The sequence below is a fragment of the Siniperca chuatsi genome, linkage group LG8 (assembly GCF_020085105.1).
Source record: "Siniperca chuatsi isolate FFG_IHB_CAS linkage group LG8, ASM2008510v1, whole genome shotgun sequence".
Lineage (NCBI taxonomy): Eukaryota > Metazoa > Chordata > Actinopteri > Centrarchiformes > Sinipercidae > Siniperca > Siniperca chuatsi.
The window spans coordinates 20,947,241-20,965,813 of record NC_058049.1 but is presented as its reverse complement, the minus strand read 5'-3'; the positions used below and the strand labels follow the sequence as shown (position 1 = coordinate 20,965,813).

Sequence of the window (18,573 nt, the reverse complement as noted above, 5' to 3'; positions counted from 1 at the left end):
AGTGACAGTCCACAACAGCTGCGCACACACAGACATGCAGATTCTAATCTTGTCACATCAAAGTAAAGCATTACGCACCACCTGCATGTCCTCATTAGGGACCTCATCATATGTTCTGGAGTCTGTGGAAGTACTGCTGGAGGATGTGGCCCACCTAAGATCAGAGAAAACGGAGAAATGAAATCTGCGTGAGGTCTAAATATCATTGCACTGGTCAGTGGGAACGTGCTTTGACCTTGCCCAAATATTCCAAACCCCCCGTGTCTCACTCACAGGAAGGAATGCCGCGCAGCGTCACGGATGTTAGCAATGGTTTCCACGTCAACATAGTCGTAATGAAGTGACTCTGGATCTGTTGCAGAGCCTGTCACTGCCAAGAGGACGCCGAGCCACCTTCCAAGTTCCTCAGAGCTGCTAGCCTAAAAAAAAAATGTGATTATTAAATCAATTTTTTTTTTTTGGGCCACTTGTGGGCAGCAGAACAGGCTGCAAACACCACATTGACATATTATCACCTTATCAAATTGTTAGCAAACAGTTGCCTATTTACACATCTAGCAGACATGGACCAATAGCATTCATTCGGAGTCCTGTTTCTGTCCACCCAATAAATGTAAGGCCAATATTCACTCTCCTAATAAACGCTAATTTTGTCTGTCTGCTGTTTGGTGTTTGGCAGGTACCGCACTGTGGGTTTATTAGAGCTTTTTTACTGAAAAACACCTGCCTGAAGCTGCTTGTGATAAGGTTGATAAGAGCGGTGAGAGTGACTCAGAACATTTAAGTTGCAGGCTGTAAAACCAAAACAATAAGCTCAAAGACACTAAAATGCTCCGTAGAGCGGATGGGAACTGTAGAGTCGGGTGATAATTCTTGTTTGTCACTAAGAGCGGCCCCTTTGAAATTACAAAGTCATTTGACCTATTGTTAATATAAAAATATTGATTAGCGCAGCTTTAAAATATGGAAAAAAATACACCTATTTACCTCCAGAGCAGCCACCTCTGTGCTGTTCCGTAGGATTCGAAAGGCAAAGGGATGTTTGGGCCCCAGCCCCGGGACCACCTCGCAGCCGTGGAGAGGAAGTGAAGGCAGGGAGGTCCGAGGGTCTCCTTTGTCATGGTAGAAGTGCAGGGAGCCTCTGCACACACAGCACCACTGTTCCCGCCACACCTGATTCACCAGCAACGACAGGTAGCCTGCATGGTAAGGAAGGAAAAGAAAATTGACACGTCTGCAAACTTGAACACCTAAAGTCTGACAGCGAGTGGGGTCTGACCTTGACGAGGGTCGCTGTAGGATGTCTGGGGATCTCCTGGCCGAGGGGGCTTCTTCTTGGAGAAGCTGATGATACGTGTGATTTTACGGCCCGCAGCAAAAGCCCCCCGTTTCACCTTGCCTACATCAAAAATGGAAGGATTAAACTGTTGCTTTTGGTCCAAATTTATCTTTGGCATGAAGAAACTGTAATTAAGATATGCAAAAAACACGTGTGAAATAGAGAACCGGTTAAAACTGAAAAGAATGTAAACAGTAGTTACAGAGCTATCGACTGCATCTCATGGTCTTCATCAGCAGATGTAGTTTGCTCTGTTTTCATGGAGCTCAGTTGTCATTATGAGTATTGAACTTTAGTGTGATCTAATGCCGTTTGTGACTTGTAAATAACCTTCATGTCAACATCCTGGATGCCTCACATCAGCCAAAGTTTGTCGTTCATGCTAAGTAAACCCTGATTGTGTTATATTGTTAAGTATTTTTAACACTCACATGTTCAATTCTGTAATCACACAACTGTCTGAAGTTGTCAAATGACGTGTATACTCGCGAGTTATAAAAATTAAAAAAATCTCCCATCTCTACCATCTGAATAACATGAATGCAGCAGTATGTAAATTAAGTCACGTGATGACAACTGAGCAAACTCCATCTGCTGATGAAGATAGATGCAGTTAAAAAGAATCTAGTAAGTGGACCTTGAGTTAATATTTTTTTGTCAAACCGCTGCTGTACTGATTTGAGGCTGTATGTCTCTGTCTCACCATTCTCTCTGCAGTTCTCTGCAGTTGACACCCCCACACTGTCTGAATCTGATGTGTTCCTCTCTGCAGATAACCTCTGAGGAAGAAACACAGGTGTAGACTTTCAACAGCAGAGTCCAAGTGCTACACAGGATCAGGCTAGGCCATCGACACTTGTCTTCTACTAATTAAGATCTAAATAACTATACTTCAGACAATTCTTTATGACTGAGACAAACAGACTTATCCTCTGCCTTTTTTCTCCGACCAACTCTATGCTGGCTCCTCTTGCTTCCTCCTATGCTGTCATTCATTACAGGGCCTTTTGCAGTTTGTGTTCTGACAGGTTGGTAAGCTTTAAAGAGGATGTGCCTGTTCCAACACTGACTCACTACCATCCCTATCATTGCTGTCATCACACCCAATTACACTACATATCTCCTCTTTGCGCTGCAAGCCAAATACAGGTATTACTGTGTACTGTGTCGAGCCAAGCAATTGTTTAAGAAAATTGATGGTGACAACACAATTGCTGCTTGCCACCGACTTTTCCGCACCTCAGCTGTGAAGATAAATTATGTCTTGAGGATAAAAATGACGGGGACACGCTGACACAAACATCCTCTCTTCTACACTTACCTTGTCAACTTCAGTTTTTCTTGGAATGACGGGAGACGCAGATTCCTCAGGCCCTGTGCTCTGGCCGCTCACCTCTCTAATAATCTGCAGGGATATTTTACATATGTCACTCTTGACTGTACACTTGACTGTACCTTTTGAAGTTTGTTTTTGCACACTGTCAAACCCACTTCCAGTGATTGTTTACAAGATTGATTGCTGTGTTACCATTCTGTATTCCTGCATGCATACATATAATTTGTACATACATATAAAAGTGCAGCTTACCCTAAGCCATCTGTGAGCCTGCTCCTTGCTTTGTACCGCAAGCACCAGTGCATCTCCATTGGGTAAGGTGAACCGGAGTTCATGGTGCTTCCTCTTGCTGTCTTTTGGTGCATAGACCACAGTGCACTGGGGCAGCAGCAGGTCCACATAGGGGCATGTGTCCTTAGAACTCTTATAGCACTACAGAAAGGAGGACACATAGGACACTGTAAGTTGAAGAAGAATTGCAGAGACTGTGTATGCATCCTGGATGCATGATTGCATGCTTTCCCGACGATTCACTTGAACGTGCAACTCTTCACCTGTAGTCTGTTCTCCCGTATGACAGTGAGCTGTTTCGCCCATTGACCGAAACGCTTCTTGCGCAGCAGGAAGGCACAGATGCGACAGTCCCTGGCAGGAGGCATGGAGCTCTCATCCGAGGGCCACTGATGAGTGAGTCGGACGCCAGGGCTCCTCTCTTCCTCGTCCTCTTCGTAGGACTCGTAGGAACTGCTCAGAGCATCAGAGTCGTTGTCTGAGAGAGCAATGACAGAGAATATAGCATGTTTTATTTGTTGTTTAAAAAAGGCAGTTTTTATTCTGTAATCTTTTTGGGGGGGAAACTTTGTTCTCAACTCACATGAGTTTTTGCGGTGCGAGTTTATGCAGGTAGTGGGGTAGTTGTTTTCAGCATCTTCATACCCATCTTCTATAGAGTTGGGGGGGCTAGGTCTTACTGAAAATGGAAGACATGAAAAAATCTCTAATTAGTCATTACGTTTCAGCATGCACTTGATTGCAACTTGTACTTTTTAATTATGGCTGGAAAAGTGCTATATGACTATGTTAATGTAAGTGCTGAATACTGACTTAAAGGTTTTTACAGCAAAATGACACAAAGGGCAGTGAGTTCAGCAGAGGCAGGAAAATGCTGACCTCGTGTGATGATGTACTCGGGCATCTTGCCAGGACTGAGGGGCACTGCCTCCTCATAGTAGTCCTCAGGAGGAGGCGTTGTGGGCAGAGGGGGAGGAGAGTCAGCTGAGTGCGGGGCTGAGGAGTCTGCACAGTTCTGCTAAGGGAGACACACAAACACAACTCTCAAATTTCCTCCATAACCATGAAAGATTTTTATTCATAGCCCAAGAACTACATCATCAAAGAGATACAGAGTATAACCCTCAAAATGATATCCATAAATTAGACACATGGGCTCTGGGCGGGTCCTTAATTCTTAACTCTTCCAACAGCTCGCAGAGTGATGAGCATGTGTGCATGGGAAACCCCCACAACATGGAACACAATCTCTGTTTTTCTTTGCTTTTTCTCCACAAGTCATTTAGAGGTGTAATTGTCCTCTGCAAAGCTGAATTTGGATAGTGAGTGCCGAAAAGATGGACAGCATACAACATACATACAGCAACATACATCCATATACATTGTCATCCTACTTCCAGGATTTAAAGCCAATATTTCATATGTAATTGATATTTCTGGAAATGGATAAGTTATGAATTTACTATAAATTGGCCACTTGCCTGTTTTAAAGTGTCAGTTTGTGTGTTCTTTTCTTCTTTCAGATCATCTGTAACATCTTTCAGGTCTCCAAGCTCGCAGTCTATAAAAGACAACAACATACATTTAAACTCATACATAAAGTCAAGATGATATTTGCAGCTCATAAATATAGATTGGTGTACATTTCACAGCACCATGCTGGAGCTCAAACTCACCAAATGTCTCAAAGAGGGACTCTACAAAGCTGGTGCCATTTCTGTATGCTGCTGAGTTCATGTAGATGTAGTCTGTTCCTGAAACTGGAGAGCAAACAGACACACTTACTGCACAGTAAGAAATGTCACTTTGGATCACTATACCCTTTAATACCCTTTAAACTGCAATCTAGAGCAGTGTTCCCTAACCTCTATCCCACAACATACGCCTAAAATAAGTGTATTTTACATTTTTATTATGGTAAAAACTCATCTGGGGATAAAACACAGACAAAAATCACTTCATCTCTCTTTCCTCCTCTCACTGACCTGATGGCTGTATCTGCTGAAGGAGGTTCCACACGGAGGTCTTCTTCTCCTGCGTGGAGGAGCTGAGGTTCTCCTGGTCCAGCATCTTCAGCAGTACGCCCAGCTCACTCACCAACACCTCCATTGCTGCATGGGGGGAGGGAGGCAAAGGTCAGGGGGGTTCAGTGTATCAGCAGAGAGGTCAAAGGTCAGGCTGAAAAGTCTAAACAAACCCCAAGGTGTATGTCAAAGAGTCTCTTTCTGCTTTGCTTTCCCCCTGACTTTCTTTCATTTTCTGTCACAGTTTGTCAATATCAATCTGCCACCTTATCACACAGTCTCCCTCCTTTCCTCCTCTCTCTGTTACTAGCCAGACTAAACAACGACAAAAGGCTGGAGTGACCGGAAACATGTTTGCTAATTGCTCATTAACCCAGAAGTGGAACGAAGCTACCAAAAATAACAACTCTTACACAGCATATGTACAGAACATCCTGTGGGAGGAGCAAAGAAAACCAGTGCTGTCTTTCTGCAGCAGCTCTAAAACATTGCTGGCTCACAGACTGATGGGCACAAACACACATTTCAATCAACTGTCACTCTCAATGCTGAGAGGGTAAATTAACTGTGCTGTAAAGACTGTAAAGATGATGGAAGAAATATGAGATTCTTACAAGAATAACTGAAGGACCACTTTACAGAGCCTGGAGCAGGCCAAATGTTCCAGCAAGCAGAGTTTCATTCACAGGGTCCTGATCTTTATCTAACAGTCGAGAGATTTAAAGTCGCAAAATAACAAAACCACAAGCTGTCTCAGACAGGCAGACCTCCTGCAATACACACTCTTCACAGGGCTCTCCAGGTTCTGTAACGCTGAGGACTCAGCTTATAGGAATATATGCTTCACATCACATGTTGATCTGAGAGGTGGGACTGGTCCACTCCCTGTTTTCAGAACAGAACTTAAACCGTCTCACTCCCGCAGCTGCTGGACCTCCTGAGAACAGGTCTGCAACCTGCTGCTATGTTTGAATTCCACCTTTATCTGATTTTCTGCCAGACACATGCGAGTGCCACCATGTCTTTCCCTTCTGTCTGCTATTTTCATTGTTGTATCCTAATACGCATTTCTCTACCTCTATAATCCTAAAATCCTCCGCGAAACCTGACAACTGGCTGAGTCACTGCTGGCACACTTTTTTGCCTCACACTCCCTCCAGCTCTTTCTCTCTCAGTCCAGCCACATTAGACCTGATGAACCGTGCATCTTGCTGGGTTCAGCCACAGGACAGCCACTGAGCCAGAAAAGTCTTTGTTCGGTGGGCGGTCATTTGGTAACAAGGCCTGTAAACAAACACAAAATACACACACACACACACACACACACACGTACAAAAAACATAAAACACACAGGAACGCTTGTATGATGTGTATTTAGTGGGGCCGTGTCAAAAGTGAACTTTGGTGTACACAAGCCAGCTTGTTGTGTGTTTGAGGAGCATATTAATGAGTGTAGGCAGAATGTTGGACTCTTAGATGTATTACTCTGACACCAGCAATCTTGTATGTAATCACCACTGACAAGCAGAAAGTCTTGATAAACTGAAAGATGTATCTGGTGTTTGTCAATGATATGTGTGCTACATTTCAGACGGCTCCCACTCCTTAAAGACAGGCATACTTTCCTGAGGTGGGTCTTCCTATGGGCTTAACAATGCCCTGCCAAGGCTGCAGTCAAGAGCTACAGTAGGTGTGTGTTTGCCTGTGTCTGTTTGTCTTCTTTACAAGTGCGGTTTCCTTCTATTGTAATAAAAGCATGCTCGCACTCTGACAAGTTGGCACGAGGAATTAATTCATGGAGGGACTTGGAAAGTCTCCTCATTAAGATTCGATTCACTCTAGGGAAATAAGGAAGCAGAGGTCGGCGAAGGAAACTCATGAGAGTGGGAAGTCTTGGCCTGGTGAGTGCTGTCTCTCTGCCAGAGGTTCCAGCTGTTTAGATTCTGGCCCTAGCACACCGCTGGGCTTTCCCTAACCGAGTGGAAGACAGTACCTTATCCATAGCATGACTCATTCACAGCAGAGAGAAAAGGAAATTTTCACCAGTCAGCATTAAATCAAATATAACACAGAAATCAAGGCGTTGCTTTCAAGGAGTTGGCATGAAGTAGGTCACAACACTCATAAAACTATTTCACTATTTCACTTGGACCAGCGCTCTAAAAAGCTGATTATCCATCTCTATTGGCGATTACAGTGTTATTCAGCTTGTGCCAAAAACAAAAGCAAAGAAAAGCAAAGAGGAATTACTACGTAGTATTTGGCATGTGAGGCGGGTGAGACCACCCTTACGTCCCCAGTCTTGCCTTTATAATCAACACATCACACTACTCACACATCTAAAACAGCACATGATCCCTTAAATCTCTGCTGTAACTGTTAATCAGTGTGTGTGCTTGTGTGAGAGTGTGATGTGTGTCTTTGATGTCTTTAAAAGCCAGATAAAACAGATTTTGAGCCTTGCACCTGAGGGCAACTACACACAAGCTTGCATAAGATAATAATGCTACATAAAAACAGGTTGGATATGGTTTAATTAAAGCCAGACCACTGAAATTGGAATATTTGGAGCTACAAGAAGGACAAACAATAACTTTATTGTTTATAAATATCTACATACTGATTACTTTACTTTGAATCCATAAGAGAAAACATCATGAGGGGTTATTAAATGTTTAGACAGTATAAAAGATGGGTGCAGGCAGTGCACCATGCCTGCAGGAATGTGTAAAGCCATTCAAAGCTTTGGACACACTCAAACATTTACTTCCTCACACTAGTCTGACAATTGCTGTTAACACTAAACACATTCCTCACTTTGTTAATAGTGCAAGACTCTGCAGCGTGCATTTGTGTGAGTGTGTAGTGAAGCAGAGAGTAGTTTGTTTAATAGTGGAGACTCAGACCTTTAAAAGAGACTTGCATTGGAGGAGTGGGAGGGTGGGGGGGTTGAATAATGTCAGAGAGTTGAGCACCTGTGCTAACATGTCCAACAAACCCTGATATGAAGAATAATGTGACCTCAATCGGGTGCACATTTTTTTTTTTTACTCCCTTCTTTCTTCATGCTGAGCCTACTTATCTTTCCACACATTGCACACTTACTCACACACACACACACACACACACACAAACTAATAACTTCACAGTATGTCGAAAGCGACAAAATACAGTCATTCGGCAGCAACTCTGTTTCACAATGTTGTTGCAGGCAGACGTTCCAGCTAATCTCACAAGAATTTGCATCCCACAAAGAGTCTCTAGTGGCTCAAAAAATTGCAACGTTTCACTATTTAGTCTGGGTGGCAAACTGTTACCTTCTCACCAATTCAACATTACTGCCTTTCTTGGTTTTTCAGCAAGCTGGCATTATGCTTAAAGCATGAAGTAAACATCACCTGATGTCTCACATTCAGTCTCATGTTTACAACACCCTTACTGCTTCACATTGTTCCAAATATTTACATTTCTTTACAAATCCTTGCGCCTTCTTTAGCTTTAGATCCCTGCTGTGTTAATCTACTGACAAACTATAAAGACTTTCCTCCAACACTTACCCTCGACAGCAGTGGATGAGAGTCCCACCATATTCCAAGGTTAAGAAGGAGACAAACCGGTTCATTCATTCACAAGCAGATACTGTAGGAGATATTCCACAGTCAAAGGCACCCTGTGTGCTCCGTCCTGTGAAGTCTTTGTATTGGAGGTGAGCTAAAGTCTGCCTACTGCTGAATTCACACTTCCTTTACCTCTCCCTTCCTCCCTCTGATCTGTTATCTCCCAATACCTCCCTCCCACCAGTCTCCCCTCCTCTCTTTTATTTTTTAGGGGGGATGGTGGTGGTGCTCTGTGTGTGTAGCCCTATTGGATCCCCCACCGCTGTAATCCCAGGGATCGTATAGCACCTGGAAAAGGCGTGCTGTGTAAACACACACATGTCGACTAATAGCTAACTCGCATTCTTTATTTTTTCACATTCTTTCCCTCAATACATTATTAACCTTTAACTAGTTGCACATAAAGGCTGCCATCCAGAAGATGCCAATGAATGACATACCAGATACAGTAAGGCATTGTACTACTACTTTTCATTAGATTATCTTCAACACTGTTAATCATTGATAAAAATACCAGTAAAATGTTCCCAGTGCAGCTGATGCTGAAAGTGGTAATCTCTACATTTTAAATGTATTTATTGGAAAATATAACGTGAAAGATACAGGAGAGATTGAGTAAAGGCTGTGGAGTGGAGGTAGAGGCAAGTTGAGACTTAAGAGTTCCACGTGGATGACTTGTTGCCTTGAGGCACACTTGTGCCCCGACACGATGCAACACACTGCCTTCAATCACACGGACACTAACGCTGCACAAGCAAACCCACAAGCACACACAGACAAATACACAACCATATGCACAACAATGCAGAAACTCAACACACGCAAGTAAAACACACTGCTTTTCCTAAGTGGAGGCTTTTACTGCATATCAGTTGCAGAATGAAAACAGTGTCAGCTGACTGTAGGGCTGGTGCACAAGACTGCACAACGGTCACTGTGTTTATAAATTACTATATTAGATTGATACGGAGCATGTAAAGTATAACATCACCAGTTGTTTTGAATCTTGGTATGAGTCCTTTTTGATCTCACCTATTGAATACACTTTAGTCAAAGGAATACATTTTGGGAAATATGCTTATTTACTTGTCAAGAGTAAGATGAGAAGATCAACACCACTCTCATGTCTGTATGGTAAATAGGAAGATAGTTAGGTTAGCTTAGCACAAAGACTGGAAGCAGGGGGAAACAGCTAGCCTGGCTCTGTCTAATGGTAACAATGGTAACACCTCTAATGCTCACTAATTAACAAGTTATATAAATTTTTTTAATCCATACAAGAACCAAAGTGTAAAAATGGTTTTTTTTCTCTCTCCAGGAAGTCACTGCTCCTGAAGAAAGAAATTGTTCAGCAAATAACCCCAGGTGAAACCACATTGTGTCTTTTTTACACTTCGATTTTTGTACAGATTTAAAAAAAAAAAAAAAAAAAGACAGATATAACGTGATAATGCCAGTCTTAATGCTAAGCTAAGCTAACTGGCTACTGCTTCATATTTAGAGATCACAAATGACAGTGGTATCAATCTTACGCTCGGCAAGAAAACAAATAAGGGAAATCAAATGTCAATCAAATGTTTAAAGTAATCATCCCCATCATTTTGAAGAAAGAAAATTTTTGCTCTTCTGTATCACTGATTGATATAATACAGCACTGATTACATTTTTAGCTAGATTGTCAAAGCCTTATTTTCTGATCTGGTATAAGGTAGTTTGTTTCACAAGAAAAATGCTCTGATGTAGATGCACTCAGTGTTACTGTACATTTATTGACAGCAGTAACAGCAGTTTTTAGCCATGGCATGGCTCTTAGAATGGCAGTGGTCCAGAGTGAAATATTTCAGTTTCAACGGGATGGACTGCAATGAAATTCTAAAAGTTGTCTCCATTTTCATCCATTGTTTTCTGCTGTGTAATTAGCATTACAGCCTCACAAGACCCCTAGAATGGATGACTTTTCGTCTTATTTTGGAATAAGAAGAACTGGGCATTATTTGAAAATTTTCAATTAGAAAGTTTAGTACTAATACAAAAACACATTTCACCCCTGATAAATTACTTATAAAAATGTCTTTCCACAAAACCCCCTTTTCATTTTTTTTTCATTTCACACAAGTAGTCAACGTTCTCAAATGCTAAGCGGATGATCAAGAACTTTTCCTAAAGAAATTGTCTAACTGGTAAAATTTAGATTTATATAAGATTAAAGAAAATGTAAACAACACTCCGAATATGAATAGACATTCAATTCCAGCTTCTGGTACTTGAAAGTGTTCAAAAACTGGAACATTTGTGAAAAAGAGACAACAGTAATGACAAAAGATAAAGTTAAAGGTGATCTCAGGGAAGAACACTGCAGAAATACCACTAAACACTAACAGACGATGAATGATGGCCAAACGAGTCATTCTGTGCACAAATACAGAGGATTAAAAAAATATACACTTCCAAGGATGTCAGTGTAGAAAAATGGGAAAATAAATGGCTTAATAATGTAGACAGGAAGTCCTCTTACCATCTAATTTGATACACAGGCCAGAGAGCTTCCCTGAGGCATTTCTAGTGTTTCCCAACTTTTCCAAAAATCCTCTCTAGCTGTGGCAAATGCCACAGGCACACCCTGCTAGACTTGGTTGTGGCCCGACAAACCACTCCTGACTGTGACTAAATGTGACCTCTGACCTCCTCAGTAAAGCTGTGGACTAACACAGGACCGTGGATGCCAGAGGAGGGATGGGAAAGCCCACCATGTTGTAAAAAAACACATCACTTGTCTTCACATTACAACTGGGTACAAAAGCTCTCGTGTTTAAGTAAAACTGACGGTTCAGGTAATTGCTAATTCAACATGAGGTACTATTAATCTAGAAAATAGAGATTAACAGTGAGTACCACTAATCAAGTCCACAATACAAAACATAGTTATAACCACATAGAGGTAACTCCTGCTAAACAAATCCGCTGTGAGAAACTCAAACGACTGTACCATCTGTGACTTCACAAGAGATCAGCATCTAATGAAAACGGCTGGGTTTTTCTTGGAAGTCTCCCCTTCCTTATTGTTTTTGGACATGTTAGATATATACAGCCATTTCCCAACCTGATCTGACATGAAAAAGCACTGCAGGTTGAAGACTTTGAGGTGTCCAGAGTGTGGGAGCCTTTCTTTGTCTCATCACCAAGGCCAGCTGAACAATATGACCCAGCAACTTTTGAAAGGAAATAAAAAGCATTTTTAATTTTTTTTTTGCTAAAAAGCATAATCTTATCTCATGTTAAGTGAGTAACAGGAGAGGTTTTTCAGTGAAGAGAGAGCAGGGTTTGAATGTTATCTTCATGCCGTGTGAGGGTTATCTAAATACCACCATCCAACTTAGTCATCAAAGCTGAGGCATGCATGTTTAAAGAAAATAGCTGAATCATAACACAAAAAAATAGATCACATCTGTAGTTCAAAAAACCTTCACCAACTTATCACACCCATTTGCTCCATATAGATCATTGAGGTGTGCGTAGCCAACACATGCCAATAAAGGTGAGGTAAACCAGATGGCCAGATGTGCTTGAGGTTTTTAATTGCATTTAGAGCTGTGCCAACAATGACTTCTCTCACCAGCCTGTGCCCTATCATGATGAGATCTCCTCCCACTCTACTCCTCAGATTCCAGGCATTTCCCAAGTCTGACAGTTCCCCTCTCCCCAGCACACAACATGTCTGGGCATTCACAAACTGATATCTCCAGAGGCCACAACAGGTAAACAGAGACAGTATTGGCTCATTGGGAAGATGATACAAATCAGCATGATGACTGCAACTGTGACCTGTCTTTTTGCTACTGTTTGGCCTATGTATTTGTCATTTTAGTGTAGGATTTGAGGTGGGTGAACACAGCCTGATAAAAATATGCAATTGTTATTAATATTTCTGAATTTCATAAAGCTGCTATAATCAATATTTTAATATTAACAGTGGATCAAAAGACTTTATGTAGTATGTGAAAGGGCTCACTCGTAGTAATGAACTCACAGAGAATTATCACCTTACTCTGCATTTTAGCATCTTTCAGGTCATTGTTTTGGTTTTTGGTTCAGTCTCATCGCTCTCATTAGTGTTGTTTCCAGACGCAGCAAGCTGCTGTTTTCAGCGAAACCCCACTGTATGCCACCTCCCCAGCACCAAACTGCTATACAAAGTTAGCAACTATCCAGTGAACATAGTGGAGCATTTAGCAGCAGTTTATATAGGTTTAAGTACTACCTATTATTACTGGCACTTTGCCTATCTGTCAAACACAGGACATTAATGTTGATTCCCAAGAGAAACTAAACAATTTAAGTACATTGGAAAATGGTCATCACATGCAGTAGAAACCCAGACGCCCTGACAGAAACACAGATGGCAGGTAACATAAAGGCTTGTCATATTATGTCAAATATACAGAGATTAAGCTGAAAATCATCAAAGCAAACATTTAAAGATCACGTTGGCTCTGATAAGCTAACTACTGAAGACCCTTAGAGACACATTTTGATTTTATTCTGCATGCTGCCAACAAAACACTTTTCCTGTCCTACATAAGTTAATGGGCTGACCAACTGTATGGGGGTGCCCCATATGCCCCCTATAGAGATGGACTTCCTCCCTCTACTGATGACATCACTTATCACCTCCGGCCTTCTGTTTCCTATTCCTGTCAGCTGACCCACTCCCGCTTTTACTGTACTGTCTCTGGTGACCCCATTCTCAGTGCACTGACTAGATCCTACGCTAGATAGAATTTAATGTTTCTGCCTCTACAATTGTATTTCAAAGGGATGACAATATAATGGAATATGCCATTATTACAAACCTTTATTTAGCTGCTGCAGGTAGTCCCTTTAAGAGTGAGAATTAATTTCTCATGGCTTTGACATACTTACATTTATTATGTGGGTGGACATTTTAGACAAACATACAATAAGCAACATAAAGTACATACCAAACGCACACTGCAAAACAAGCTGAAGTTGAGCAGCAGGTGAGGGGAGCATGTGGAAAAACTTATTTGGTTTGGAGGAGTCATAAATGTATACAAATTGAGGGGAGAGGGGAAAAACATGTTCTCCCCACTGTTTTTATTGTACACAGGAAGATGCTTCAGGTTATCATAAAATACAGCAAGGATCCCACACTCTATGATACTCACAAGTGTACACACAAATACAGTAAATACAAGAGATGGAAAAAGTCCTGGGGAATAGATGCTTTGAATGTCTTTGTTGATACAGTAGGTATTATTCTGTCCTACTTGTTTGCTTCAGAAGTACGTGGCTGCTACATTGACTTACAGACTGACACTTGAAAACACAATTTCATGATCTCAAATTAGGCAAAACCTTTGGAGCATGCATTCCACAGCACAATTACTTTCCGAGCCTTACATCTTAGTTTAGATCTCCCTAAAGTAGAGCATGGCGTAGGTTAAATTCCCCCTATCTTTGCAAATATTTGTAGACATCATTTAAACGGTGTGTGTATGTATGCAGCAGTCAATGTCTATAACAAATTTCTAGCTTGACTGTGCATCCTCACTCCTTCTAATTAGGCCACTCCTTCTAATTAGGCCACTCTAATGAGCTCATCGCAGACAGAGAAATAAAAGTCATTAGGCCTCTTAAGCGTCTGGGGCGTTTCCATGGTGATGGAGTGGGAGAATTATGGGTCTGTGCACTCCCGCTCACCTGTTTAAGCATTAACTGGCTTTTGAAGGGCAGCAATGGAGCACTGAAGCTTTTGATGTTCAGACACACATGCACGTACACATGCACGTACACGTACACACGCTACCCGTGGCTTCACTGCAGTTGAGTAATCTGGGAAGCAGTGGTGATAGCAGGGAGCTGCTATCTCAGCAGTGAGAGAGAGTCAACAACCCCAGTTACAGGTCAGGTTAGTAAAGCAATGCTGCTCATTTCCCCATCTGACATCTAATATGTTTCTTCGCTGTGCTTTTGCATAGTTTTAGTAAGCTTAAACCTGGGATCAGCCCAACAATGGCTGAATCCGCCAGATGTGGGGTATCACGAACAAAGCTGTGTGCCACAGAAATAATTTCAGTGTGTATTTGTAACATGGAGGAAAACAAGGGATAAGGGATATTTTACAGCTCGTAATATCCTGAAAAAATGAAGAGTTTTCCCATTGTTTTTCTTCAAGAAAAAAACTTGTAGAAGAAACAAAACTGTTAATGTCAAATTCATTCATCAGAAATCAGAATCAGAAATACTTTATTGATCCCTGAAGGGAAACTCTTTAAATTCTTCATGTCTCCTGTAATCCTTTACTTCCTCCTTATCTGTGTCTGATAGCTAATATATATCAATAGCTGATCATCAAATGTGCCCCTTTAGTGTCTCAAGGGGATTTCCCTGTCTTTCCCCGATTAATTATGGGATAGGCTGATCTCCCCAGTAACCCTCAATGGAAAAAAGCAGGTATAGAAAATGGACAGATGTGTAGAAGTTCATAGAATAGTAGCACGGGCCAGGTGGCAAAGTTGCATCTGGGTATTTCTCAATATGGAGTCAGGTCAAAGGTCAAAGGTCATAGAACTGACCGTGATGTAGGGGATGTCTGTCTGCGAAACCTCCTTTCCCTCTTTCTCATTTTTCATCTTCATCTCTGATTTATTCAGGCCTGAGATGGCACAGAGGGCTTGACTCAGCCTGCTGCTAGACAAAGGCCCTACAGTGCAGTCAGTATTATTCTGCCCTGAGTCCTATGAGATCACCACAATGCTATGTCTCCCTCACAGAAAAGTATTCACATACTGAGAAAGATGCTATTCTGCAAGTGGAAGCACTGCTTTACTGATGTTGCACAGACAAGGGTAATATACACAGAACACACATGCATGCCTGCAAACAGACACACGCACACACACAGAATCGCAGTCACACATACACAAAAAAGGGAAAAGGAACTGCTTTGTCTCCATTTGGGCTTTTTCGTGTTAATGGGATTTTGACCGGAGCAGAGTGCTGTTTTCAGTTGTTCACCAGAAAACTAGGACACTCTCTCTGTCTTCTTGCTGTTGTGTGAGTCAATACTCATGTAGAGCATAAGGTCTTCTTGAGGATGATCTGAGGTGCCTTTTGCATTCTCCTTGTATTATGTTGAGTAGTTTAAAATTTTTGATTTGACATTTTGTAAATGCAACATTTCTGTAGTTTATTGTGTGAAGGTATCATTAGTCTTTATTAAATATAACATTTATGTACTGTATATCTAAAGACTAAACAGTCTTTACAATAATATCTGAATCACCATTAAATGTCCATTGTTAATGTAGTTGCTTTAGGATAAATGTAGCATGAATTAGGCCACACAGAATAGCATTTAGTATTTTCTGTTTCTGGATTAACATGTGAATCCTAGCTTGAACATCTGTTTTTCACATTTCAACACAGTACCAAATAATCAAACTACAGACTTTTACAATAACTCCTTGTTGACACATACTGATGTTTGGTGGGGGATAAAATGATCGCACATTGTAAATAGTTTTCCAGGAATTCTGTTTAAACTCTTCTGAGTGCATAACCACCTTTTGTCAGTACTATCTGAACAATGTGAACGGCTAACCTGGATTCATCCTTAAGGCCAAAATATTACAATTTCTATACCTGTACATTAACATGAATCATATTTCAGTGCTGAATTATGACTGCTGTCAAATATATAGTCAAACTGATAAGAGGTTAGGCAAGTATTATTCTAACTAAGACTCTCTTCTGCCAAGTCTCTCCAATAAATCAGAAATTTCCCTGTCAGTATATTGCTTGTACATGTATGCATGCACACCCCAGGCAGAGTCACTTTTCACCATCTGCAACAGAAGAAAACAAGATACGTCTAAGTGTCATATACACTCTATAGTAACCTGCTGTAATGTTGTGCAGTATATCTCCACGGAAACCCTATATAGACAGCTGTGCAGAGAATGACCAGTGCCTATACACAACGCACATGTGCACGCCCACGCGTGCACATACACACAAATACACTGCACATATCTCAGCCATATGAATCATAGTGAGCTCTTCATCTCACAATGGCTAAAGAGGGGAATTCCACTTCTTAGAGGGCTGGTCCACAATCATCCATGATTTACAGCCCATGCATGATGGGGAATACAGTATATGTCATACTGTATGTAATATAGTGTACTGTATGTGTGAGCGTCAGCATGTCTGCACACTACTTTTATGTCAAAAACCTTTTATAAAGTCTGATAGAGCAAACAAAACAAGGGAACTTATGAACCTGACATCTGTAAATAAAAATAATATGGAAGGGAGTTCCCCTCTCCCTATATCTCTTATTATTATAGCTGGTGTTCCAATTGGTTAGAATAACACTGCACTTACCAAGCACTGCAGAGAGAATAGACAGGAGTGCTCCACTGGAAACAGCTTTACAGCAGAGTCTAGTGAGGCTAAGGAATCCACAGACAGCTATTTAACAGTCTAATCATTGTCCAATCAAAAGGTGTTATTTGGATGTTGAAATGAAGGTGAACATTGACATTTATTGCCCAGACAATCTGTAATCACTGTCTTTTGTTTTGTAGAGCTACTTCCGGGGTCATCCTAGAGGCTTACCTGCGTGTGTAAAGCTGTATGGTTTACAGAAGGTTGTGAAACCGAGAAGTCAAACTGTATGAAAAGTAGCATTGACATCAAACTGAACAACAGGATGCATTTTTTATTGCTGTGAAGGCTCCTGTTTCCTACTGGAAAGCTGCTTCCAACTGACCATTGGCGTCCAAAATCTGGGCTATGACAGCATTACATTTTAGTTACATTAGCTGCTGTAAGTATGACAGTAAGACCCAGGTTGTAAAATACTGGAATAGTCCTTTAAGAATTATATAAACTTTGGAGTCAAGTTATTTCCACAAACTCTGCTTTTGCTACGTAAAAATGCAGATTACAGCATATATAATGAGAAACATGGCATAAATGCACACAGTAAGGTCACTGACCACTGGCTAGATGACGACAGCAAGCTGCATTTTAATTGTGCTCTTTGCCCTGCTAACCCATACCCACTGAATCCATTTTTTAAGTCAACTTTTAACAATTCAAATCCTTATTTACTCTCAAAGACATTCTCCACAAGCCTGAAGACTGAGATTTGTGTCATGAAAAAATAAATTGTTACTCAGAGCCATTGGTTACTTTTGTATGTGAATAACAAGTTTGAAGGGGGAAAAAAACTCACATTCCCATAGGCACACATACACAAGACAAGTCACACTCATGCCCACAAACACACAGGTTCTCTTTTCATACATTTCTGAGTGGAATGTGGATATGCTGAGCACTCCAACCATCTCATTAGAGGAAAAGACATGGATGGAGTAGGGATTTCATGCCCATGTAGCAGACCTGTGCTTACATGAGCAGCATATTACATGTATGCATCATCGTAGAGTCCATAGCAGATCACTGTTTTGTCCAAGTCAAGTTCTTCCATATGCTCTAAAACATCCTGACAATAGCCACGATTCATCATATCTGCTGGGCTAAATCACAGACAATCCCACCACTGCAATGCATCTCTGGTGGGACAGCCTCTCCCCTCTCACACCCACCTGATGCTCTGCTTCTCACAGTGCACACTGAGGCGACTGTGGAAACAAAACCTTTATAACACTGCTGCTCCAGCTGGCTTGGATAGAGCATTTTAACAAGCTCACACCATTTGAGCTCATACCTGCCTTTCATCAACCTTACCAAGCTTGATATTTGAACTCATGTAACTCCACAAAGCAAGCTTTGACAGTCAAAAAAGGAACCAAAAATAACCTTTGAGACAATTTGTTGATTAAGTGATAAACAGAAAATGAATCAACAACTATTTTAAGGCTGCCCTAATCAATATTTTGTTACCGATATTGGGTCAAATGACACATGACCTGT

At 41.3% G+C, this 18,573-nt stretch overlaps 1 protein-coding gene across 3 annotated transcripts in view; it reads right to left on the bottom strand.

Moving 5' to 3' along the window:
* Positions 1-18,573, bottom strand: part of afap1l1a (actin filament associated protein 1-like 1a) — a 28,241-nt gene that overhangs the window by 6,773 nt on the left and 2,895 nt on the right. The window contains exons 1-14 of one of the 3 annotated variants that reach the window (XM_044206407.1): positions 8,548-8,778; positions 4,952-5,077; positions 4,643-4,726; positions 4,448-4,527; positions 3,846-3,984; positions 3,550-3,645; positions 3,230-3,444; positions 2,928-3,107; positions 2,661-2,744; positions 2,043-2,118; positions 1,280-1,399; positions 988-1,199; positions 274-419; positions 79-154 (exon numbers count right to left, since the gene is read on the bottom strand). In XM_044206407.1, coding sequence (XP_044062342.1) covers positions 79-154; positions 274-419; positions 988-1,199; positions 1,280-1,399; positions 2,043-2,118; positions 2,661-2,744; positions 2,928-3,107; positions 3,230-3,444; positions 3,550-3,645; positions 3,846-3,984; positions 4,448-4,527; positions 4,643-4,726; positions 4,952-5,077; positions 8,548-8,578 — 1,665 coding nt within the window. In that variant the 5' untranslated portion in view covers positions 8,579-8,778. Of the gene's footprint in view, positions 1-78; positions 155-273; positions 420-987; positions 1,200-1,279; positions 1,400-2,042; positions 2,119-2,660; positions 2,745-2,927; positions 3,108-3,229; positions 3,445-3,549; positions 3,646-3,845; positions 3,985-4,447; positions 4,528-4,642; positions 4,727-4,951; positions 5,078-8,547; positions 8,779-18,573 lie in introns of those variants that run through there. The other 2 variants (XM_044206405.1, XM_044206406.1) reach the window with 2 other exon arrangements.